The sequence below is a fragment of the Hyla sarda genome, chromosome 10 (assembly GCF_029499605.1).
Source record: "Hyla sarda isolate aHylSar1 chromosome 10, aHylSar1.hap1, whole genome shotgun sequence".
NCBI lineage: Eukaryota > Metazoa > Chordata > Amphibia > Anura > Hylidae > Hyla > Hyla sarda.
Window position 1 is genome coordinate 129,904,448 of NC_079198.1, and position 24,880 is coordinate 129,929,327.

General features: G+C 44.3%; 1 protein-coding gene across 2 annotated transcripts in view; it reads right to left on the bottom strand.

Annotated features, from left to right (window-relative positions):
• Positions 1–15,811: 15,811 nt before the first annotated feature.
• Positions 15,812–24,880, bottom strand: part of LOC130293672 (indolethylamine N-methyltransferase-like) — a 32,607-nt gene continuing 23,538 nt past the window's right edge. For both annotated transcript variants that reach the window (XM_056542657.1, XM_056542656.1), the window contains one exon: positions 15,812–16,731. In XM_056542657.1, the coding sequence (XP_056398632.1) occupies positions 16,308–16,731 (424 nt within the window). In that variant the 3' untranslated portion in view covers positions 15,812–16,307. The remainder of the gene's footprint in view (positions 16,732–24,880) is intronic.

Here is a 24,880-nt window from a genome sequence, read left to right on the forward strand (position 1 = left end):
TTACCTCGCAAAAAAAACAAAACTGAAAATGAGTGACTGCCATATTACATATTGTGATATCTTTTGCTTCACATATTGTCACGATGCCGGCTGGCAGGTAGTGGACCCTCTGTGCCAGAGAGGGATTGGCGTGGACCGTGCTAGTGGACCGGTTCTAAGCCACTACTGGTTTTCACCAGAGCCCGCCGCAAAGCGGGATGGTCTTGCTGCGGCGGTAGTGACCAGGTCGTATCCACTAGCAACGGCTCACCTCTCTGGCTGCTGGAGATAGGCGCGGTACAAGGGAGTAGGCAGAAGCAAGGTCGGACGTAGCAGAAGGTCGGGGCAGGCAGCAAGGATCGTAGTCAGGGGCAACGGCAGAAGGTCTGGAAACACAGGCAAGGAACACACAAGGAACGCTTTCACTGGCACTAAGGCAACAAGATCCGGCAAGGGAGTGCAAGGGAAGTGAGGTAATATAGGGAAGTGCACAGGTGAAAACCCTAATTGGAACCACTGCGCCAATCAGCGGCGCAGTGGCCCTTTAAATCGCAGAGACCCGGCGCGCGCGCGCCCTAGGGAGCGGGGCCGCGCGCGCCGGGACAGAACAGACGGGGAGCGAGTCAGGTAGGGGAGCCGGGGTGCGCATCGCGAGCGGGCGCTACCCGCATCGCGAATCGCATCCCGGCTGGCAGCGGGATCGCAGCGCCCCGGGTCAGAGGACGTGACCGGAGCGCTGCAGCGGAGGGAGTGAAGCGAGCGCTCCGGGGAGGAGCGGGGACCCGGAGCGCTCGGCGTAACAGTACCCCCCCCCTTGGGTCTCCCCCTCTTCTTGGAGCCTGAGAACCTGAGGAGCAGACTTTTGTCAAGGATGTTGTCCTCAGGTTCCCAGGATCTCTCTTCAGGACCACAACCCTCCCAGTCTACTAAAAAAAAATTTTTCCCTCTGACCTTTTTGGCAGCCAAAATTTCCTTGACCGAGAAGACGTCCGAGGAGCCGGAAACAGGAGTGGGAGGAACAGATTTGGGAGAAAAACGGTTGAGGATGAGTGGTTTGAGAAGAGAGACGTGAAAGGCATTAGGGATACGAAGAGAAGGAGGAAGAAGAAGTTTATAAGAGACAGGATTAATTTGACACAAAATTTTGAAAGGACCAAGATAGCGTGGTCCCAACTTGTAGCTAGGGACACGGAAGCGGACATATTTAGCGGAGAGCCATACCTTGTCTCCAGGGGAAAAAACGGGGGGAGCTCTTCTTTTCTTATCCGCGAACCTCTTCATGCGTGAAGAAGCCTGTAAGAGAGAATTTTGGGTCTCTCTCCATATAATGGAAAGGTCACGAGAAATTTCATCCACAGCGGGCAGACCAGAGGGCAAGGGGGTAGGGAGGGGGGGAAGAGGGTGACGGCCGTACACCACGAAAAATGGGGATTTGGAGGAAGATTCAGAGACCCTGAAGTTATACGAGAATTCGGCCCATGGAAGGAGATCTGCCCAGTCATCCTGGCGGGAGGAAACAAAATGTCGCAAATAATCACCCAGGATCTGGTTAATTCTTTCTACTTGTCCATTGGACTGGGGATGATATGCAGAGGAAAAATTTAATTTAATCTTGAGTTGTTTACAGAGAGCCCTCCAGAATTTAGACACGAATTGGACCCCTCTATCCGAGACAATCTGCGTAGGCAACCCGTGAAGACGAAAAATGTGTACAAAAAATTGTTTAGCCAACTGAGGCGCAGAAGGAAGACCAGGAAGAGGGATGAAATGTGCCATTTTGGAGAATCGATCAACGACCACCCAAATAACGGTGTTGCCACGGGAAGGGGGTAAATCAGTAATAAAATCCATACCAATCAGAGACCAAGGCTGTTCGGGGACAGGCAGAGGATGAAGAAAACCAGCGGGCTTCTGGCGAGGAGTCTTATCCCGGGCACAGATAGTGCAGGCTCGCACAAAGTCCCCAACATCCGTCTCCAGAGTCGGCCACCAATAGAAGCGGGAGATGAGTTGCACAGATTTCTTGATGCCCGCATGACCTGCGAGATGGGAGGAGTGACCCCATTTGAGGATTCCGAGGCGTTGGCGTGGAGAAACAAAGGTCTTTCCTGGAGGAGTCTGCCTGATGGAGGCAGGAGAAGTGGAGATCAGGCAGTCAGGTGGAATGATGTGTTGCGGAGGGAGATCAACTTCTGAGGCATCCGAGGAACGAGAGAGAGCATCGGCCCTAATGTTCTTATCGGCAGGACGAAAGTGAATCTCAAAATTAAATCGGGCAAAGAACAGAGACCACCGGGCCTGGCGAGGATTCAGCCGTTGGGCAGACTGGAGGTAGGAGAGGTTCTTGTGGTCGGTGTAGATAATAACAGGAAATCTTGATCCCTCCAGCAGATGCCTCCATTCCTCAAGTGCTAATTTAATGGCTAGAAGCTCTCGATCCCCGATGGAGTAGTTCCTCTCCGCTGGAGAGAAGGTCCTAGAGAAAAAACCACAAGTGACAGCATGCCCGGAAGAATTTTTTTGTAGAAGAACAGCTCCAGCTCCCACTGAGGAGGCATCAACCTCCAATAGGAAGGGTTTGGAAGGGTCAGGTCTGGAGAGCACGGGAGCCGAAGAAAAGGCAGACTTGAGTCGTTTAAAGGAGTCTTCTGCTTGAGGAGGCCAGGACTTGGGATCAGCATTTTTTTTGGTTAAAGCCACGATAGGAGCCACAATGGTAGAAAAATGTGGAATAAATTGCCTGTAATAATTGGCGAACCCCAAAAAGCGTTGGATAGCACGGAGTCCGGAGGGGCGTGGCCAATCTAAGACGGCAGAGAGTTTGTCTGGATCCATCTGTAGTCCCTGGCCAGAGACCAAATATCCTAGAAAAGGAAGAGATTGGCATTCAAACAGACATTTCTCAATTTTGGCATAGAGTTGGTTGTCACGAAGTCTCTGAAGAACCATACGGACATGCTGGCGGTGTTCTTCTAGATTGGCAGAAAAAATTAGGATATCGTCCAGATATACATCAACACAGGAGTATAACAGATCACGAAAAATTTCATTGACAAAGTCTTGGAAGACGGCAGGGGCATTGCACAGTCCAAAGGGCATGACCAGATACTCAAAGTGTCCATCTCTGGTGTTAAATGCCGTTTTCCACTCGTCCCCCTCTCTGATGCGGATGAGGTTATAGGCGCCTCTTAAGTCCAATTTAGTGAAGATGTGGGCACCTTGGAGGCGATCAAAGAGTTCAGAGATGAGGGGTAAGGGGTAGCGGTTCTTAACCGTGATTTTATTAAGACCGCGGTAGTCAATGCAAGGACGTAGGGAGCCATCTTTTTTGGACACAAAGAAAAATCCGGCTCCGGCAGGAGAGGAGGATTTACGGATAAAGCCCTTTTTTAGGTTCTCCTGGACGTATTCGGACATGGCAAGAGTCTCTGGGGCAGAGAGAGGATAAATTCTGCCCCGGGGTGGAGTAGTACCCGGGAGGAGGTCGATAGGGCAATCATAAGGCCTGTGAGGAGGTAGAGTCTCAGCTTGTTTTTTGCAGAAAACATCCGCGAAGTCCATATAGGCCTTAGGGAGACCGGTTACTGGAGGAACCACAGAGTTACGGCAAGGGTTACTGGGAACCGGTTTTAGACAGTTCTTGGAACAAGAGGACCCCCAACTCTTGATCTCCCCAGTGGACCAATCCAGGGTTGGGGAATGAAGTTGAAGCCAGGGAAGTCCAAGGAGAATCTCCGAGGTGCAATTGGGGAGGACCAAAAGTTCAATCCTCTCATGATGAGATCCGATGCTCATAAGAAGGGGCTCCGTGCGGAAACGTATGGTACAGTCCAATCTTTCATTATTTACACAATTGATGTAGAGGGGTCTGGCGAGACTGGTCACCGGGATGTTGAACCTGTTGACGAGAGAGGCCAAAATAAAATTTCCTGCAGATCCAGAGTCCAAGAAGGCCACTGTAGAGAAGGAGAAGGCAGAGGCAGACATCCGCACAGGCACAGTAAGACGTGGAGAAGCAGAGTAGACATCAAGGACTGTCTCACCTTTGTGCGGAGTCAGCGTACGTCTTTCCAGGCGGGGAGGACGGATAGGACAATCCCTCAGGAAGTGTTCGGTACTAGCACAGTACAGGCAGAGGTTCTCCATACGGCGTCGTGTCCTCTCTTGAGGTGTCAGGCGAGACCGGTCGACCTGCATAGCCTCCACGGTGGGAGGCACAGGAACAGATTGCAGGGGACCAGAGGAGAGAGGAGCCGAGGAGACGAAACGCCTCGTGCGAACAGAGTCCATATCTTGGCGGAGTTCCTGACGCCTTTCAGAAAAACGCATGTCAATGCGAGTGGCTAGGTGAATAAGTTCATGTAGATTAGCAGGAATTTCTCGTGCGGCCAGAACATCTTTAATGTTGCTGGATAGACCTTTTTTGAAGGTCGCGCAGAGGGCCTCATTATTCCAGGACAATTCTGAAGCAAGTGTACGGAATTGTACGGCATACTCGCCAACGGAAGAATTACCCTGGACCAGGTTCAACAGGGCAGTCTCAGCAGAAGAGGCTCGGGCAGGTTCCTCAAAGACACTTCGGATTTCCGAGAAGAAGGAGTGTACAGAGGCAGTGACGGGGTCATTGCGGTCCCAGAGCGGTGTGGCCCATGACAGGGCTTTTCCGGACAGAAGACTGACTATGAAAGCCACCTTAGACCTTTCAGTGGGAAACAGGTCCGACATCATCTCCAGATGCAGGGAACATTGGGAAAGAAAGCCACGGCAAAACTTAGAGTCCCCATCAAATTTATCCGGCAAGGATAAGCGTATCCCAGGAGCGGCCACTCGCTGCGGAGGAGGTGCAGGAGCTGGCGGAGGAGATGACTGCTGAAGCTGTGGTAGCAACTGTTGTAGCATAACGGTCAGTTGAGACAGCTGTTGGCCTTGTTGCGCTATCTGTTGTGACTGCTGGGCGACCACCGTGGTGAGGTCAGCGACAACTGGCAGAGGAACTTCAGCGGGATCCATGGCCGGATCTACTGTCACGATGCCGGCTGGCAGGTAGTGGACCCTCTGTGCCAGAGAGGGATTGGCGTGGACCGTGCTAGTGGACCGGTTCTAAGCCACTACTGGTTTTCACCAGAGCCCGCCGCAAAGCGGGATGGTCTTGCTGCGGCGGTAGTGACCAGGTCGTATCCACTAGCAACGGCTCACCTCTCTGGCTGCTGGAGATAGGCGCGGTACAAGGGAGTAGGCAGAAGCAAGGTCGGACGTAGCAGAAGGTCGGGGCAGGCAGCAAGGATCGTAGTCAGGGGCAACGGCAGAAGGTCTGGAAACACAGGCAAGGAACACACAAGGAACGCTTTCACTGGCACTAAGGCAACAAGATCCGGCAAGGGAGTGCAAGGGAAGTGAGGTAATATAGGGAAGTGCACAGGTGAAAACCCTAATTGGAACCACTGCGCCAATCAGCGGCGCAGTGGCCCTTTAAATCGCAGAGACCCGGCGCGCGCGCGCCCTAGGGAGCGGGGCCGCGCGCGCCGGGACAGAACAGACGGGGAGCGAGTCAGGTAGGGGAGCCGGGGTGCGCATCGCGAGCGGGCGCTACCCGCATCGCGAATCGCATCCCGGCTGGCAGCGGGATCGCAGCGCCCCGGGTCAGAGGACGTGACCGGAGCGCTGCAGCGGAGGGAGTGAAGCGAGCGCTCCGGGGAGGAGCGGGGACCCGGAGCGCTCGGCGTAACACATATGCTTGTTTATTTATCCCATGAAAATTATAGATATTAAAAAGTAAATATTAAGAATAGGTAAAGTGACATTGTGTGATCATCTGATGTCTTATTATTTCTCTGTCAACATTGTTTTATGTTTAATTAAGTCATCCTCAACAAATAATGACTGTGCATGATGATCAGAAGGCTACATCAACCACATCAACCACTAACGAGAAAGTAAATCTATTTAATACAAAGTAAGGACCCATAAACCATAGGTCATTTTTTGTGGCACGTTCCTTTTACCAGTCAACAGACCCACAAACCACTAAGGGTAACCCCAGATACAATTCGTATGCTGGTGGCCATCTTTAAACAGTTTACAATCTCTTTACAATGGTCTTCACCAACAGATGAGGCTCTAACTTTGGGCAAAGTTACACTTAGCACTTGGGGATAAAAAACACGTCTTCATACACAATCTCTATGCCGAATACACTAAAAAAGACTCTTAGGTTGGTTATTCCTGAGTCACAAATCCCTTGCCAGGCTGACTGCTTCCTATGTGAGTTTTGTACCCACTCAATTTCCATCCTGGTCTCAACATACGCCACTCATCCTCTCAGACTATACCCACTGCTTTTGAACCCCTGCAAGTTATTTATTCAGCAGGCCTTTTCACCCCACAATACCAGGCACTTTTTCTACCATGTGACCCGACCACACTCCTGCAGCAGGATACAATACTCACAACCCTCTCTGATGTTCTTGCTCTAGGGACCCTCATTGATGTTTTGCTTTAGTCCGTGGCACATGCACTTGGCATAGACAGAGCCGATCCAGCAAGCCACCACAGTCTAACTAGCTAGGCACCCTAGACAGTAAGTACAGTTTAGCACTCTGTCCCTGATACTGCCCACACCAAGGTACATGCAGGAGGTAGACTCACTCTTCTCCTGCACACTTGACTTGTACTAGCTCACCCTATTACCGTGGTTTCAGCAGCAGGACCTCTTGTTAGTATTGGTATAGGCTCTGTCACAGAGCTTATCTTCTGGAGGTATAGACACAGGCCTGAGCTGAACCCTACTGTGGTGGCTTCTGCAGTGCTCACCCCTGTATTCATTGTGACTGTTTCACACTTTTCAAACCTGGATTAAACCATCTCCCTCTTTTATGTGGGCTCCTTTTCAGGGTTGAGAAGACCCCTCATGGGGCACCTGTACATGTTGAGATATTACAGTGATAGGAATCTGGTGCCTGCCACCATGCTTCTAACGGAATGGAGTAATCGCTCTGGTAACTGCAGTCCAGAAGGGAGTCCCAATGCTGGCGCTGTCTGCCTCACTGTCGAACACTTACGGCGGGAGGGGTAGTCAGCGCAGCCAGGCACTGGGCATTGGACAGGCAGGCTTCCTCTAGTGCCTGAAGCTTGGCTGCGCTAACTCCTTCCCCTCATAGTGTTGCTCGCGAATATTCGCAATGCAAATTTAGCATATTCGCGAATTCGCGAATATAGCACTATATATTCACAATTACGAATATTATTTTTTTTTTTCCACAGTACACATCACAGTGATCATCCCTCTCTGTTTCCAGCTTGTGTGGTGTAAAGAAGGCTCTAATACTACTGTTTGAGACTGGCGCACGAATTTTCGCATATGCTAATTTTGTATATGCAAATTTTCGCATATGCAAATATTCGCATATGCGAAAATAAATCGTGAATATTACGAATATGCTAATTTTGCGAATATATGACGAATATTCGTCCATATATTCGCGAAATATCGCAAATTTGAATATGGCCTATGCCGCTCAACACTACCCCTCAGTAAGTGTAGGCAGCACAACAGTGAGTACAGGCTATCAGAGTACGCTGGTGCAGTGCCCCTGTACAGTACAGTACGACTTACAGCTGGTAAGTTACAGAGCTGTGAATTTGAGTTTGCACTCACATCCCAGCAGGTGGCACCCACCTGGGGCGGACCACCCCCCATAAATACCCCACTGGATTGCAGTAACCACACTCCTATAACTCTCAAGGAACGTGTACATGGAAAATCTGTAAGGAGATGATGGATATAAAGTAGTGTGTTCTATGTACTTGTCATTTCAAAAAACATAAGGCATTTCACAGGTACATGTCAAAATATTTGATTGGCCGGGATATCAGTGCTGAGACCCCCATGATTTTTAGAATGAGCAAAGAGAACGCCTCTCAGCATTCTCCGTACAGCTGCACAGGACGGCCCTTTAGACTTATAATGATCAGAACTTTTCACATGTTTCCGTGACATGTCAAGAGATTTTTTTTAAATGACAGGTAAACTTTAACAGATGGCAGTAGGACTATTCTGCTACTATATGTGCGCCATTGTTAATTGTGCCATTTTTTTTTTTTTTTTTTGTGGCACATCACATGCAATGCAGTAAAAACAAGGGTTTTGTGTGACGTTTGCATACAGTTACTCCAAAAGTAAAAGATGGCCAAGGATGTGAGTCCCTGGGCCCAAATATAAAACCTTCACCAAATTATAAGGCACCAGTCACTTATAAATCAACAAATGCTTTATTAGTCACAATAACAATTAAAAACATACATGAATGGGATCATAGAGAAATTGGCACTGAGAGTATACAGGTGCACAGAAGGGAGGTACATACTACCATCGTGCATACAATTATTGCATAAATATCGGTAAAGTGCATATCAAATACAGGTAATGTGTAATAGTTGCCATGGCAACAAGTGGGTGATAGGCATGAAAACACAGTCAAAAAGGATAATGCATGCCGTCAGGAGCACTGGACCACCTACACCTACGTACGCTTCGCTATGGCTTCCCTGTCAAATACTAGTCCATTTGACAGGGAAAAGCAGTAAAAACTAACAAGGAAATTTATCAAGCTCCGTAGTTTTTTTTTTTTTTTTTGATAACTCTGAATTTCTTTAGTCGCATCTGGGACTAAACGGCCTTTTGCAGCAACTTTTGGTGGAAAGAAGAGGATGGGCATTTTTTCTCATTTCTCAGACGTAAGCTTTTTTTTATCACTTTGTAGTGGTTAGATATTTATCACGTGCGATAGTCACAGCTTAGTAGAAAATAAAGATTGCAATGCTCTTTTAAGTCGCATCCGTAAGCAAGGATGGTGGTAGAGTAAAAAAAATCTATGGCAAAATGCAGCCCCACCTCTTCTAACATAGAATGGCGCCCATTTCCACGCAGCTGAATCTGTGGTTTACCTTTGCATGCAAAGGTAGTTATGTTAGACTTGCATTGAGGGGACAGGGCGTGACGTCACAATCGGGACATGACGAGGGGGCGGGACATGATGTCCGAACTCTGAGCAGCAGAGTACCCCTTTAAGGCTAGGTTAGCTACTTAGCGGTTAGACCTTTGTGTTCAGGATACATTGGATTAAAGGGGTATTCCAGGAATTTTTTTTTATTTGACTATGCTATAGGGGCGGTAAAGTTAGTGTAGTTCATAATAAAGTGTCTGTACCTGTGTGTGACGGTTTTCTCACAATTCTTCTGTGATTTTCACCCCACTATTTATTTTTAACATACAAAATGACTGTTGTTTTGGATTTTTCCCAGCTTGCAATGCGGCCGAGACCTGACATCACTAGTCAGCTGATGACAGGGAGCCTGTCTTCTTCAGTGGGTGGAGGGATCAATCTGCAACTAATGCAACAGCTGTAGGCATCCTGATTGAAAATCACAGGTCTTTTGTTTCAATGGGTGGGGTGGCTGATGTGTAGGAGGAAGGAAAATGGCATTGTTGGATTTGTAGTCAAAAAAACATAAGTCAAACAGGAAATACAAGTTCACAAAAAGCTAGCCACATTGTTATGGTAATCTCACAACATAGTCATTTAGCCCCAAGACAAGCGCAGATCCTTCCTAAGCATGTCCATTACTGTCTGCCAGGTACCTACTAAAATCACCTTATGGTGGAGAACCCGTTTAAATACGTTCCTCCTACAAAGACAATATAGCCTGATTTGCAAGACACTGAATTTGAATTGCCTTCAAATGGATTGTGAACTACTACCTATGGTTTTATATACACACCAACTGAGAGAAAACCAGTAATGTAAAGAGATAACACTTTACTTTACATGTATGCAAGTTTAGACATACATTTAAAATGTAAAGGAAATATAAAAACAAGGCACCACATTATCAACTACAGAAAAAGTGGAGGGGGTACGGTAGATACAGCCAGATGGAATCCAGGGAAATACAGGTCGCCCCTGACGAAGCACAAGCAAAACGTACGTTGGGGTTGGAGGCGGTAGATAGGCAGTGCATGGCAGGATGGTCTAATTTTTGTCTCTGTACTATTCATGCATGTCTATTTTTTGTACTTTATTCCTCTTTCTCATGCTCTGGTCTACTGCTTGTCTACATCAGCTCTCTGGATGTCCCTTTATCCTCTTTTTCTGGTATTGAGATGCTTTTTTTTTTGCCATATTTACAATATCTGTATTTCCCTGCATTCCATGTGGCTGTATCTACCGTACCCCCTCCACTTTTTCTGTAGTTGATAATGTGGTGCCTGGTTTTTATATTTCCTTTAGATTTGAAATGTATGTCTACTTTTGCCTATATGTAAAATAAAGTGTTATCTCTTTTACATTACTGGTTTTCTCTCAGTTGGTGTGTATGTATTTTGCATAAACCAGTAGTAGCTATTCTTATATGGCCAGACCTTTTTGTTGGTGAAATAATAACTATGGTTTTAGTATTCAGCAGAAAAATGTCTTAACCTTTTTCCCAAAAAAGCAAAGTCCATCCAATTGGTTGTTGAGGTTTAATTCCCATATTTAAAGCACAACTTTTTAACCACAAAGACTACTAGCATGTTATCAGTTATGACATAAAATTTCATTCTTAATGAACTTTTTCGGTGCTTTATCATCCTTTATAACTGTTAAATTTTTTAGATTATGCTGTCAGCTTCCTTCCCTGTCACGTCAGTCACAGCAGGTGCGCATGTGCTGAGGACAGGGCCGGACTGGCCTACCAGGAAAACTCCTGGTAGGCCACTCGCCCTGCGGGCCAGCCGGCTAGCACAGCAGTGTCAACAAAACTGGACCAATGGACCGCTTCCCTGTGCCGTCCACATAGGAGACAAGATACCTTACACTGCCGGGCAGAGGCCCCTCCCCAAATGACAAGCATTGAGCTGCTGTACAGATATGGCAGTCGCGTAATGATGTCCCCAAAGTCACAGGGTCGGCGTCACTACGTTCTACGTCATTACTTGTCAGCCGTTTCTGTACGGCAGCCGCATCACTCGTCATCTGTGGGAGGGGCCTCTGTCTGGTAGCTACAGGTATCTCTGGCTCCTACAGCAGCAGCATTGTCCTCGCTCTTGAAAAGTGTGATGCACTGCAGGCTGCAACCACAGGGTGAGTGTAGGTTACTATCTGCCTCCTTGAGGGGGGGGGGGGGTGCTTAATATAAAAATCTAAGGGAATTACCTGTCTACTGGGGAGGGTGTCCAATCCGAGAGGATTACCTGTCTACAGGGGATGGGGTCTAATCTGATGGGGCTACCTACCTTCTGGGGGGGGGGAGGTTTACTCTGAGGGGACTACCTGCCTTCTGGGGGGAGGGGTCTAATCTGAGAGGACTACCTGCCTACCTAGGGGGCTAATCTACCTAGCAAAAAGGATCTTCTGCAGTACACAAAGGCCTTAAAAAAGTGTGTTTTTATTAATAAGTGCCAAATCACAGCAGTTTAAAAATAACCAGGGGAGCTGGTTGAAACGTCGTTTGCTGTGATTGGGCACTTGTTTCTTTTTGGATGGAATAAAAACACACTTTTTGTAAGGACTGCAGAAAGATCCTCTTTGCTATTTAATGTGGGGAACTTCTGACCAGGGTTCTAGATTCTGCATGCAACGCTAATATTATTTTTTCATTATCGGGTTGTGCTGCTTTTCTCCCTATTTGGCTTCCTAACTACTTACCTACATACCGGGCTACATAGCTAAATGCCTACCTAGCTAGCTAGCCACTTGCCCTTTTACTTAGCGGAACACCAAGAAGGGCATTATAACTAGGGATGAGCGAATCAAATCTGACAAATCCGAATTCGTTATGAATTTCATGAAAAATTCGATTTGCAACGAATTGCGCGATTCGCTTCATTAAACTCCATTTGGTGCGGTCCAGGCTCCAGGGGCCGGGCATCTAAAATGGCGGATCCACATGTGAGGACATGGGGCAAGGAATCCAGGGAAGGCGGGTACAAGGGTCGGAGGGATGACCCTGAATCACATGCAGCATGCAGCCTATCAGCAGCCAATAACCCCTGTGATGTCACAGCCCTATATAATTGGCAGCCATCTTGTGGCCACTCACATCAGCGTTTTATTGTAGAGAGAGAGGGACAGAGAGCAGTGTGTGTTGGGACAGAGGGACAGAGAGCAGTTTTCTAACATCTGGAGGTCCGAAGGTTGAAGACCACTGGTAGAGGAAGTTGTACTCACCTGTCCCCGCCTTCCATCGCTGTCACCGCGTCCCCGGGTGTCTCCGACGCTCCGGCAATACCTCTGCTCCCCCGGCATCCTCGCTCTCCGTTGCTGCCATCACGTCGCTACGCACGCCGCTCGAAGCAGGGGATCCCGAAGAGGACACGCCGGAGCCCCAAGGACAGGTAAGTGATTGTCAGTGGACCACACGGGGCACCGTAAACGGCTATCCGGTGGCAGCTGAAGCAGTCTGCGCTGCCGGATAGCCGTTTATGTGATGGCCCCGATATACAAAAGCATCGTATGTTGATGCTGTCTTCAACATGCGATGGCCTCTGAGAGGCCATTGTATGTTGAAATGATCGTATGTCGGGGCCATCGTAGGTCCGGGAGGGGGGGGGGGGGTCACTGTACATTATAAGAGTCTTGTAGTGCTCAATATTAGATTCCAGTTGGAAAATAATTAGTAGATTCTTATTGTAACAAAGTTTTGTAAAAAATAATTTAGCTCAGGGGTTGTGCACCGCTCACCAGAAGGTCAGAGGTCCAGTCCAGGCTTATGCATTTAATAGTCAAGCAAAAGGACCTCTGTGTGGCACTGCTGGCTCCGTGGATAAGTAAAATGAACCAAATCCGGAGAAGAATAGGTTTAAAAGCTGGGAGGTTTATTGCATGTCCATGAAAACAATAAAGCCAGTGCAGGATAAGATTACGCGTTTTGGGGGAGCCACCCCCTTCTTCAGATCAGTGTGCAGACAGTAGTACATTAACTCTATAAATAGCTTTGACAGCGACCACTTCAAAAAATGGCTGGGTAATGTAGGGCACATTACCCAGCCATTTTTTGAAGTGGTCGCAGTCAAAGCTATTTATATAATTAATGTACGGGCAGTTCAAGAGAATTCGGAGGAACTGCACCAGGGACAGTGACTTTATCTCTCAAAGTAACTACGTGTCCGTGACTACGCTCCCCGGTGCCTGCACGAGCATTCACAGGTGCTGCAGTCTATTCGCCACGACCGCCTCTGACATCACGCCCGCACACTTCTGGACCCCAGATGTTTACATCTACGGTCTGGATGTGCTTCTTACTGTATATATCCACCGGCCTTCATCTCACAAGTCACATTAATACATTTCCTTGTAATTTTACTTGTCTTATGCTATGTTTTAAATACCAATTATGTCCTATACATATGGATATAATTTTTATGTATTTTCACTGTTTTGCATAAAATGTGTTTATGCATGGCTCCTCCCCCAATGTACCTGCAGCCCTTTTCCTGCACCTATTTGTAGAGTTAATGTTCTTACTGTCTGCACACTGATCTGAAGAAGGGGGTGGCTCCCCGAAATGCGTAATCTCATCCTGCACTGGCTTTATTGTTATTATGGATATGCAATAAGCCTCCCAGTTTTTAAACCTATTCTTCTCTGGATTTGGTTCATTTTACTTATCCACGGAACCAACAGCGCCACGCAGAGGTCCTTTTGCTCGACTATTACCTGCCTTTCTCCAGGAGACAGTTTTACCTCACCTGCAACCTCAGGCATAGAAGCGGTTCCGGCTTCCTTGTAACCCTGCATGTGAGTTGATATGCAAGTTTAAACTTGCTCTAAGGTGAACAGCCACTACCTAAGGGGTCTACACGCCCTGCATCTTCTTCCCCTCTCCCTCTATATTCATCACCCAAACGGTATCACACGAGGCGACTCTGGTCTTTTATTTTTTCTTCTCCCACACAGGCTTATGCATTGGTTATTCTCTGATGCTTTGCACCACTTACCAATCTGATGTTACAAGTTATGGTGGAGTACTTTTTTATCACATAACTTTGAGGACTGTGTCTGTTGTGTATGGGCAGTAGAATCAGTTGTGGGGTTTTGATACCTGGTACATAGGTACACTGTTTGTGTTATCTGTAAGTCGTTAAAGCGTACCTGTCAGATCCCACATAAAAAACAAAACTGTTATATGTTACTCAGTACCTCATCCTGATCGTGTACATTAAATTTTTATGTCTCTATCACCGAAATTTCAATAAAAAAATAGCATTTTACAGGTGCTCAATGGGGGAGATTTTTCAACACCAAAAGTTGCTGAGTTGCCCATAGCAACCAATCAGATTTCTTCTTATATTTTTCAGAGGCCTTTTAAAAAATGAAAGAAGCAATGTAATTGGTTGCTATGGGCAACTCAGCTACTTTTCCTCTCAACAGATTTTGATAAATCTGTCTTTTCCATCTTGTCAAAGGGAGGGGGCGTGTCCTTCCATTGCCTGCACCCTCCCTCACTCTGCAGACTCACTGCTCTCGGGAGCCTGGCAACCCTGCTCTAACCCTTTCCTCTCTGGTTTTATGCTGTACACACACACACACACACACACACACACACACACACACACAGAATGATTATTGGAGATTTCCTGTACTCTACCACCAAAGACAATGTGGTGAGTGTATAACTTACATCTTCCTAAATTAGTGCAAAGGTTTAGTGCTAAAAGTACAGTGGTTTTTTATGCATACATTTTATATATGTTTCTATGTCATTAAAGTGTATCATCCTTTGCCAGTCCTGTAATGCTAAAACTTGTAGTTTTGGAATAGTTGGAGGTACAGTGTTTGGATAACTCTTTTTTTTTTTAACAGCAGTGTTGCCTTCAGCTGAGTGCCTACAACTTTTGCAAAATTAAAACTCCCAGCATGTCCAGACTAGTGTTGAGCGGCATAGGCCATATTCGAATTCGCGAATATTCGCGAATATATGGGCGAATATTCGTCATATTCGCGAATGTTCGCATATTCGTAATGTTCTCGTTTTATTTTCGCATGTGCGAATATTCGCGCGTGCGAAAATTCACATATGCGAAAATTTGCATGTACAAAAATTAACATAAGCGAAAATTTGCATATGCGAAAATTCGCACACCAGTCTCACACAGAAGTATTAGAGCCTTCTTACACCACATAAGCTGGAAGCAGAGAGGGGTGATCACTGTGATATTTACTGTGAAAAAAAAAAAAAAAAAAAACGAATATTCATAATTACGAATATATAGAGCTATATTCGCGAATATTCGCGAATTCGCGAATATGCGATATTCGCGAATAAAATTCGAATTGCGAATATTCGTGAGCAACACTAGTCCAGACATCCTTTCACTGTCCAGACATGCTTGGAGTTGTAGATTTGCAACAGCTGGGGCCACATGTTTTGTAAAAGTCTGTGTTACAGTAGTGTTGCTGCAGGCTGTGTTCCTCCTGCAGCCTTGTCAATCAGCCATCTTGTGTCCATGACCTTTGGACATGCTCATGCTGCTGTGGGTCTCATGAATGTCTCAGGAGGTATGGGGACCCCTAGTAGTGGGATTTTCAAAGGAAGTTTTCTTTAATAAAATGTGAATTTTTTTAAAGAAGTATATTTGAAAAACTTTTGTTTTGCCAAGACGTACGACATATAAAAGGGTTTTATATCTGACAGTGCCCATTAAAGATAGTGATATTTCTTTGTCATATGTCAGTTACCTGTGTTAAGTTACATAACATCTTGACAGTGTAACTGAAATAAACGGTTGTAATATCATTTATTTGTTATTTATTTGTTTATTTTCTCAAATTTTCTCAAAAAGAGCTAGCTATAACTCTGCACAGAAGAGGCCAACAGAACCTTCAGGATATGAAGGCTGTTTGTGTGGAAGAATTGGCCTAAATCACACCCGAGCAATGCATGCCACTAGTTTTCCCATACAGGTGTCTTGAAGAAACCATCTCATTTGTTTTTATTTTTTTTATTTTTTATGAATGGATGGGGTTGTGACCAACATCTGGGGAAAATTTCACGTCAATAACACATTTGAAAATATAGTTTGTGAGAAAAGTAAAGACTAAGTAAAGACTAAGATTTCTTAAATCCATTCTTAGCCTTATATTCAATAACTCCAATTAAAAACCTGAATGTGTGAACACAGCCTGAACTGGACAACTATTTAAACAGTAAACTAGTATGATGCTATATAGATTCTAAATAAATAAGTAAATAAGATAATAGATAAAGCCTTGTTGTAATTATTGTATCATGTTTCAAAGCTTTATATATACATTCTTAACCGGCAAACTTCTGTACTTTTCTACTCGGACCTACTTCTCCTTGTGAGCTGCAATGATTATGACGGCCTTGTAGTCAATAAGGTCACTCACAGCCGTTCTCTTCTTAACCTTACAGTTATCTATAACAAAACCTTCTCCAATTAGAGCTTTCCTGGCAAAATCCTCATCATATGTGAAAGCATGGAACTTGTCTTTCCCTACTGTATAATATGTCATATTTAAAGACCCAATTAATATAATGTGTCCTTGAGGTTTCAGCATCCTTGAGAACTTCCTGAGATATCTCCTGTAGTCATCTTGATCTTTGCAGACAACATCCAGGAGCCAAGCGCTGATGATACAATCTGCTGGCGGTAAGACTATCGGATCCGTCATATTTTCTTTCTCAAGGTCACATTTCATAACGTGTTTAGCGGCCAATCTCACTTTTCCTTCTTTGTCCTGAAAATCATCGCTAAAGAAATAAGAAAAAATTATACAGTGGAATGAAAACTCAGTAGTTAGCTCTGGATTTTTGCTTTCAAGTAGTAGTGGAAAGACCAATTCCACCAAGACTAGTGTACTAAATGTAAAGTTTATACTGTGCCCTTCTAAGTATATGTTCAGACAGAGTTTTTGGGAAAAGAAGACTTTCGAGGAACCCGGAAAAGCAGATGTCTGTTGTTGGTGCTCCAGGCTGGAAGTGGATCTAAGGACTGAAAGTATGGACAAAGTATAAAATAATAAAGTCCAAACAAGAATACCAGTCGGCACTGCCTCTCCTTCACTAAAACACTTAGAATAGACGCGGACTCAACCAGTGCTCATTAGATCTTGCTCCTGTCGGTGCTCAGCGGTATAGTGTTATAGTTCACAGTAAATACCTTGTATAGAAAGAAGCCACGGCACTCGATCCGGATGCAATTAAAAGGCTTTACTCCCACTGGAGGTACAAGGACACGTCAGGAGGGGGAGAAGAGACGGGACCTGTCCCGTCTCTTCTCCCCCTCCTGACGTGTCCTTGTACCTCCAGCGGGAATAAAGCCTTTTAATTGCATCCGGATCGAGTGCCGTGGCTTCTTTCTATACAAGGTATAAAATAAGAAAGATTTTATTGTAGACTAAAGTACAGACAGCGCATATCAAGGGGCCAGCCCTCTTCGTCAGGTATAACGTATAAATGAAGGCTGGACTCATGAAATGTGTAGTCCGTAATTAAGTCTACAATAAAATCTTTATTATTTTATATTTTGTCAATACTTTCAGTCCTTAAAGGGGAACTCCGGTAGAAACAAGTGGAAAACAAATATTTTCAAATCAACTGGTGCCAGAAAGTTAAACAGATTTGTAAATTACTTCTATTAAAAAAATCTGAACCCTTCCAGTACTTATCAGCTGCTGTATTCTACAGAGTAAATTGTGCAGTTCTTTCCAGTCAGACAATGGTGCTCTCTGCTGAAACCTCTGTCTGTGTAAGGAACTGTTTAGATTTGAAGCATGTCCCCATAGAAAACCTCTCCTGCTCTGGACAGTTCCTGACATGGACAGAGGGGTCAGCAGAGAGCACTGTGGTCAGACTGGAAACAAATTTCTCTGTAGTATATCTGTAGTATACAGCACCTGATAAGTACTGGAAGGGTTAAATTAAAATTTTTAAATAGAAGTAATTTACAAATCTGTTTAACTTTCTGGAGCCAGTTGATTTGAAAATTTTTTTCCCACCAGAGTTCCCCTTTAACCCCTTAAGGACCCAGACAATTTTCAGTGTAGGACCCGGCCATTTTTTGCACACGTGACCACTTTCACTTTAAGCATTAATAACTCTGGGATGCTATAACTTTTCATTCTGGTACCGAGATTGTTTTTTTTTTGTGACATATTCTACTTTATGTTAGTGGGAAATTTTGCATTTTCTAACTTTGAAGCTCTCTGCTTGTAAGGAAAACAGACATTCCAAATAAATTATATTTTGATTCACATATACAATATGTCTACTTTATATTTTCATCATAAATTTGACATGTTTTTACTTTTGGAAGACACCAGAGGGCTTCAAAGTTCAGCAGCAATTTTGCAATTTTTCACAAAATGTTCAAAATCGGAATTTTTCAGGGACCAGTTCAGTTTTGAAGTGGATTTGAAGGGCTTTCTTATTAAAAAAAAAATACCCCACAAATGACCATATTATAAAAACTGCACCCCTCAAAGTATTCAAAATGACATTCAGAAAGTTTGTTAACCCTTTAGGTGTTTCCCTGGAATAGCAGCAAATTGAAGGAGAAAATTCTAAATCTTCATTTTTTACACTCACATGTTCTTGTAGACCCAGTTTTTTATTTTTACAAGGGGTAATAGGAGAAAAAGCCCCCCAAAATTTGTAACCCAATTTCTCTCGAGTAAGGAAATGCCTCATATGTGTATGTCAAGTGTTCGGCGGGCGCAGTAGAGGGCTCAGAAGGGAAGGAGCGACAATGGGATTTTGAAGAGTGAATTTAGCTGAAATGGTTTTTGGGGGGCATGTCACATTTAGGAAGCCCCTATGGTGCCAGAACAGCAGAAACCCCCCACATGGCATACCATTTTGGGAACTAAACCCCTCAAGGCACGTAACAAGGGGTCCAGTGAGCCTTAGCACCCCACAGGGGTTTGACGACTTTCCGTTAAAGCCGGATGTGTAAATGAGAAAAAAAATGTTTTCACTAAAGTGCAGTTTTTCCCCAAAATTTACCATTTTTACAAACGGTAATGGGAGAAAATGCCCCCCAAAATTTGCAACTCCATCTCTTCTGAGTATGAAAATACCCTATGTTAGGACGTAAAATGCTCTGCGTGCGAACTACAATGCTGAGAAGAGAAGAAGTCACATTTAGCTTTTGGAAAGCAAATTTTGCTGAAATGGTTTTTGGGGGCATGTCGCATTTAGGAAGCCCCTATGGTGCCAGAACAGCAAAAAAACTCACATGCCATACGATTTTGGAAACTGCACCCCTCAAGGAACGTAACAAGGGGTCCAGTGAGCCTTAACACCCCACAGGTGTTTGACAACTTTTTGTTAAAGTTGGATGTGTAAATGAAAAAAAATATTTTTTTCACTAAAATGTAGTTTGTTCCTCAAATTTTACATTTTTACAATGGGTAATAGGAGAAAATTTCCCCCAAAATTTGGAACCCCATTTCTTCTGAGTATGAAAATACCCCATGTGTGGACATCAAGTGCTCTGCTGGCGAACTACAATGCTCAGAAGAGAAGGAGCGCCATTGAGCTTTTTGAGAATTTGTTTGGAATGGAAGTTGGGGGCCATTTGCGTTTACAAAGCCCCCCGTGGTGCCAGAACAGTGGACCCCCCACATGTGACCACATTTTGGAAACTACACCCCTCTCAGAATTTAATAAGGGGTGCAGAGAGTATTTACACCCCACTGACGTTTGACAGATCTTTGGAACAGTGGGCTGTGCAAATGAAAAATTACATTTTTCATTTACACGGATCACTGTTCCAAAAATCTGTCAGACAGCTGTGGAGCGTAAATGCTCACTGTATCCCTTATTACATTACGTGAGGGGTGTAGTTTCCAAAATGGGGTCACGTGTGTGCCTGTGTCCATTGCCAGAAAGTTAAACAGATTTGTAAATTACTTCTATAAAAAAATCTCAATCCTTCCTGAATACTACAGAGGAAATTCTTTTTATTTGGAACACAGAGCTCTCTGCTGAATCACGAGCACAGTGCTCTCTGCTGACATCTCTGTCCATTTTAAGAACTGCCCAGAGTAGGAGAAAATCCCCATAGCAAACATATGCTGCTCTGGACAGTTCCTGAAATGGAAAGAGATGTCAGAGAGCTTGTGATTATCAGCAGAGAGCACTGTGTTCCAAAAAGAAAATAATTTCCTCTTTAGTATTCAGACGCTAATAAGTACTGGAAGGATTACGATTTTTTAATAGAAGTCATTTACAAATCTGTTCAACTTTCTGGCACCAGTTGATTTAAAGAAAAAAAAGTATTCCACCGGAGTACCCCTTTACATCCACTTCTAGCCAGGAGCACCGAATAGAGATGTCTGATTTTCCAAAATAGCGAAGAACTTGATGACAGTAAAAAAAAAATATCTCTTTTCAAAATTTTGAAAATTTGAGAAAAAATCTAACAAAATTCTCCTTTTTAAAAAGGTGTTTTTTTTTTAAAATTAAAGTGTATCTGTCGTCAACAAAACTTTTTCAACCATTATATGTATATTTGTAATATACATTGGTTAAAATGTGTATATTTTTATCCCTGCAGCTATTGTCTGTGTATCTCTGTGAGGAGTCCAAATACAGGAAGTGTGGGTGGACAAGCAGTGCTCTGTACACTGAGAACACGCAGGGCTCTGTACACTGAGGACAAGCAGGGCTCTGTACACTGAGGACAAGCAGGGCTCTGTACACTGAGCACAAGTAGGGCTCTGTACACTGAGGACAAGCAGGGCTCTGTACACTGAGGACATGCAGGGCTCTGTACACTGAGGACAAGCAGGGCTCTGTACACTGAGGACAAGCAGGGCTCTGTACACTGAGGACAAGCAGGGCTCTGTACACTGAGGACAAGCAGGGCTCTGTACACTGAGGACAAGCAGGGCTTTGTACACTGAGGACAAGCAGGGCTCTGTACACTGAGGACAAGCAGGGCTCTGTACACTGAGGACAAGCAGGGCTCTGTACACTGAGGACAAGCAGGGCTCTGTGCAGTGAGTACAAACAGGGCTCTGTGCAGTGAGGGCAGGTAGGGCTCTGTACACTGAGGGCAAGCAGGGCTCTGTACACTGAGGACAAGCAGGGCTCTGTACATTGAGGACAAGCAGGGCTCTGTACACTGACGACCAGCAGGGCTCTGTACACCGAGGACAAGCAGGGCTCTGTACACTGAGGACAAGCAGGGCTCTGTACACTGAGGACAAGCAGGGCTCTGTGCAGTGAGTACAAGCAGGGCTCTGTGCAGTGAGGGCAAGTAGGGCTCTGTACACTGAGGACAAGCAGGGCTCTGTACACTGAGGACAAGCAGGTCTCTGTACACTGAGGACAAGCAGGGCTCTGTGCAGTGAGTACAAGCAGTGCTCTGTGCAGTGAGGGCAAGTAGGGCTCTGTACACTGAGGACAAGCAGGGCTCTGTGCAGTGAGGGCAAGCAGGGCTCTGTGCATTGAGGACAAGCAAAGCTCTGTACACTGAGGACAAACAGGGCTCTGCACACTAAGGACAGAGAGGGCTCTGTACACTGAGGACAAGCAGGGCACTGTGCACTGAGGACAAGCAGGGCTCTGTACACTGAGAACAAGCATAGCTCTGTACACTGAGTACAAGCAGGGCTCTGTACACTGAGCACAAGCAGGGCTCTGTACAGTGAGGACAAGCAGGGCTCTGTGCAGTGAGGCTCTGTAATACATTCCCAGTTCACACATCAGTGTGATTGAAAGGCTAGGAGCCTGCACAGAGCCCTGCTTGTCCCGCCCTCACTTCCTGTATTTGGACTCCTCATAGAGACACACAGGCAATAGTTGCAGGTACAGTATTTTTTCACCCAAAAATATGCAAATTCTTTAACCAATGTGTATTACAAATATACAGATAATGGTATTATCTACATTGTATAAAACATTTAAGAAAAGTCTCCCTTTATGGGAGTTGCAACATGAAATTGAAGACACATTAGACAGTAAAGAAGTCAATTTATTAAATGTTAGAATTTTAAAGAAGTTGATTTAAAAAATTTTGAAATTTTGAAAATGAAGTTGATTTGTTCACGTCTGAAATTTTGAAAATTATTTAAAAATTTCCCTTTTGCGGAGATGTTAGATGATATGGAAGACCCTCTATCTTTAAGGGTTTTGCAAGACCAAATTGAAAACCCTTAAGACAGGTAAGAGGTCGCTTTTCAAAATTTTGAAAATTTTAAAAAATCGAACAAAATTCTCCCTCATTGAGTTCCAACAGGTTTTGAGTCGGGCAAGTAAAGAAGACACAATGCCTTTATCCAAAGGGAATCCAAAATAGGCAATAGACATGTGCAATTCGTTTCGAAACGAATACTAAACGTAACGAATTTTCCCGTTTTCGGGTGTTCGTTACAATCCGAATGCACGAAAAAAAAATTGAATATTTCCCAAAAATAATACGAATATACAGTTAACGAATTCATTCGTTAAATAACGCATAACGAATAATGCATGTTAACGAATAAGGAATGCATTCGTTATCAGTAAAACGAATGTAAGGAATGAATTAGATTCTTTTCATTGGGATTACCTGAGGAAAACTTGCCTTCCTACACAGAGAAAACTGCAAAAAAAGGTGAAAACAACAAGAATCCTAAGGTAACACCTGCTATTTATTACAAAAGAGGCTTAGCAAGTGAAACTAATGTGCATTTCGTTTAGTAACGAATGCAAAATTTAACAGATATAACAAAAGATCTGAATGCATTCGAAGTTATTAACGAATGCATCCAAAAACGAAATTTTTTTTTGCCTATGCCTCTGAAAACCGAATATAACGAATTAACAGCACTCCAAATATTCACAGAACCGAAAAAATTTTAAAGCGAAAATGAACGAAACGAAAATAAACACAATTTTTGGTTCTGCACATGTCTAATAGGCAAGAAGAATTAGATTTTGTATAAAAAGGAGAGAGAAATTATCCCTTTTTTTGTGGATCTTGGGCTGTATATGTGTAGGCCACGATGGAAGTAGCAGCAGCAAGGGTGATGGCAGACTGGTATGTATAGCCAGCGTACAGCAGAAGGTGTTGGACTGGCACACATCAAGAGCAGTGTTAAGGAAAGTTTTGAAAAGTTGGACTTGTCGATTTCACCAAACTTTTTTAAAATTGCCGGTTCGATTTGGCTCGGTTCAACGTGAACCTGCAATAAAAAAAAGGGCCCTAAACACGTTTATAGCACTGCCTAATAGATCTGAAGCCCTGTATAATACTGCTAGGAATGTATTTAAGTAGTTTAAAAGTTTTTTTAAAAGCTCAGTTATGGCGACATGCGGTATCCCATAGTAACTAACAGCTTCCTTAATGTGCTCATTGATTTTTAGGCTTATTTACAATAAGATAAAGTGGCATCAAGTATCATTGGTTGTCAGTAGATTCCTGTCGGAATTAGAATACTCATGGAGAACTTGTGATGGCGAACTAGAGTTACCTGTAGTAGCCAGCATACAGCAGAAAGAGGTAGACTAGTAAGAGTTGTAGTAGCCTAAGGACAGAAAAAGTTTGAAAATGATTATTATTATTTTTTTTTTTATTGGATTGGTAGCCCAGGCCTTGCTGGGGGTAACATCAGCAATGGTGAAATGGAATATAGGAACCTGTAGTAGGCAGCATACAGCAGGAGGAGGCTGACTGGTAAGAGTGATAGTAACCGGGGGGGGGGGCTTTGCAGGCAGCCAATGCAGTAGGACATGTGAGTGCTGAGCACCGTCACCTTGCTGCTAAATTGAGGTTTAGAGGGGTACTCCGGTGAAATTATATAGTTTTTAAATCGACTGGTGCCAGAAAGTGAAACATATTTGTAAATTACTTCTATTTAAAAATATTAATCCTTCCAGTACTTATCAGCTGCTGAAGGCTCCAGAGGAAGTACTTTTCTTTTTAAATTTATTTTCTTTCTGACCACTGTGCTCTCTGCTGACACCTCTGTCTGTCTCAGGAACTGTTAAGAGTAGGATAGGTTTGCTATGGTGATTTGCTCCTGCTCTGGACAGTTCTTGAGACAGACAGAGGTGTCAGCAGAGTCACAGCATACCTTTATACATTTGTTTTGGATATTCAAAATTCTGTGCACAATATAAGGTGTTTAATTCACAACCTCCCACTTATAGTATATGTGTTTTCTGACTGATTTTATGAGTTTTATGCATAGTTTAGTGATTGGCCATTAGTGACAATGTCATTCAGGTGCCATCTTTGTTTGTACCCCATAATTGTAAGCGCTGTGGAATCTGTAGGCGCTATGTAAATAAACAAATAAAGCTTTGAAGTGTATAAAATGCTGGTTTGTTCAAAGTGTTGTGTTGTTCTGCCATATGCACATCTGATGAAGGGGTGATTTATACCCTGAAACTCAATAGTATTATGTATGTGGCTTTTTAATATTGTTGCATATAATAAAGTGTGTTTATTAGACTTAGCAAGCCCTTCACTACAGAATGGTTCCTGCCCCTGTAATCTGGGTATTTTTCATCATCAATTGTCTGGGGTCATGTCTGTATTGGTCTGTGTTCACACACACAGCTGTTGCATTGGGTGTGTGTGAACAATTTTAGGTTTCCTGGCCAGGGAACGGTTAAATGTTGCTGGCCTTTTCAGCCCAGGCCTCTGTTAGCCAATAGCTGCTAGGGTGTGCCTATTTATTGTTAGCACAGGCTAGTCTCTGGTGATTACAGATACTTCCTGATGTCTTGCTGCTAGCTTGCTACTGCCATGCTGCTTGGGGGCTGGGTGAAACACTCCTTGTTTGTGCTTTTATCTACTATATCTGTTTTACCATGGACCTTTGTATTTTCTGGTTTTAGTCATGTTTTGGCATGCTCTTAGTAGATTTTAAGCTGTGTTTGTCCAGTCGGTTTTAGGATTTTATTA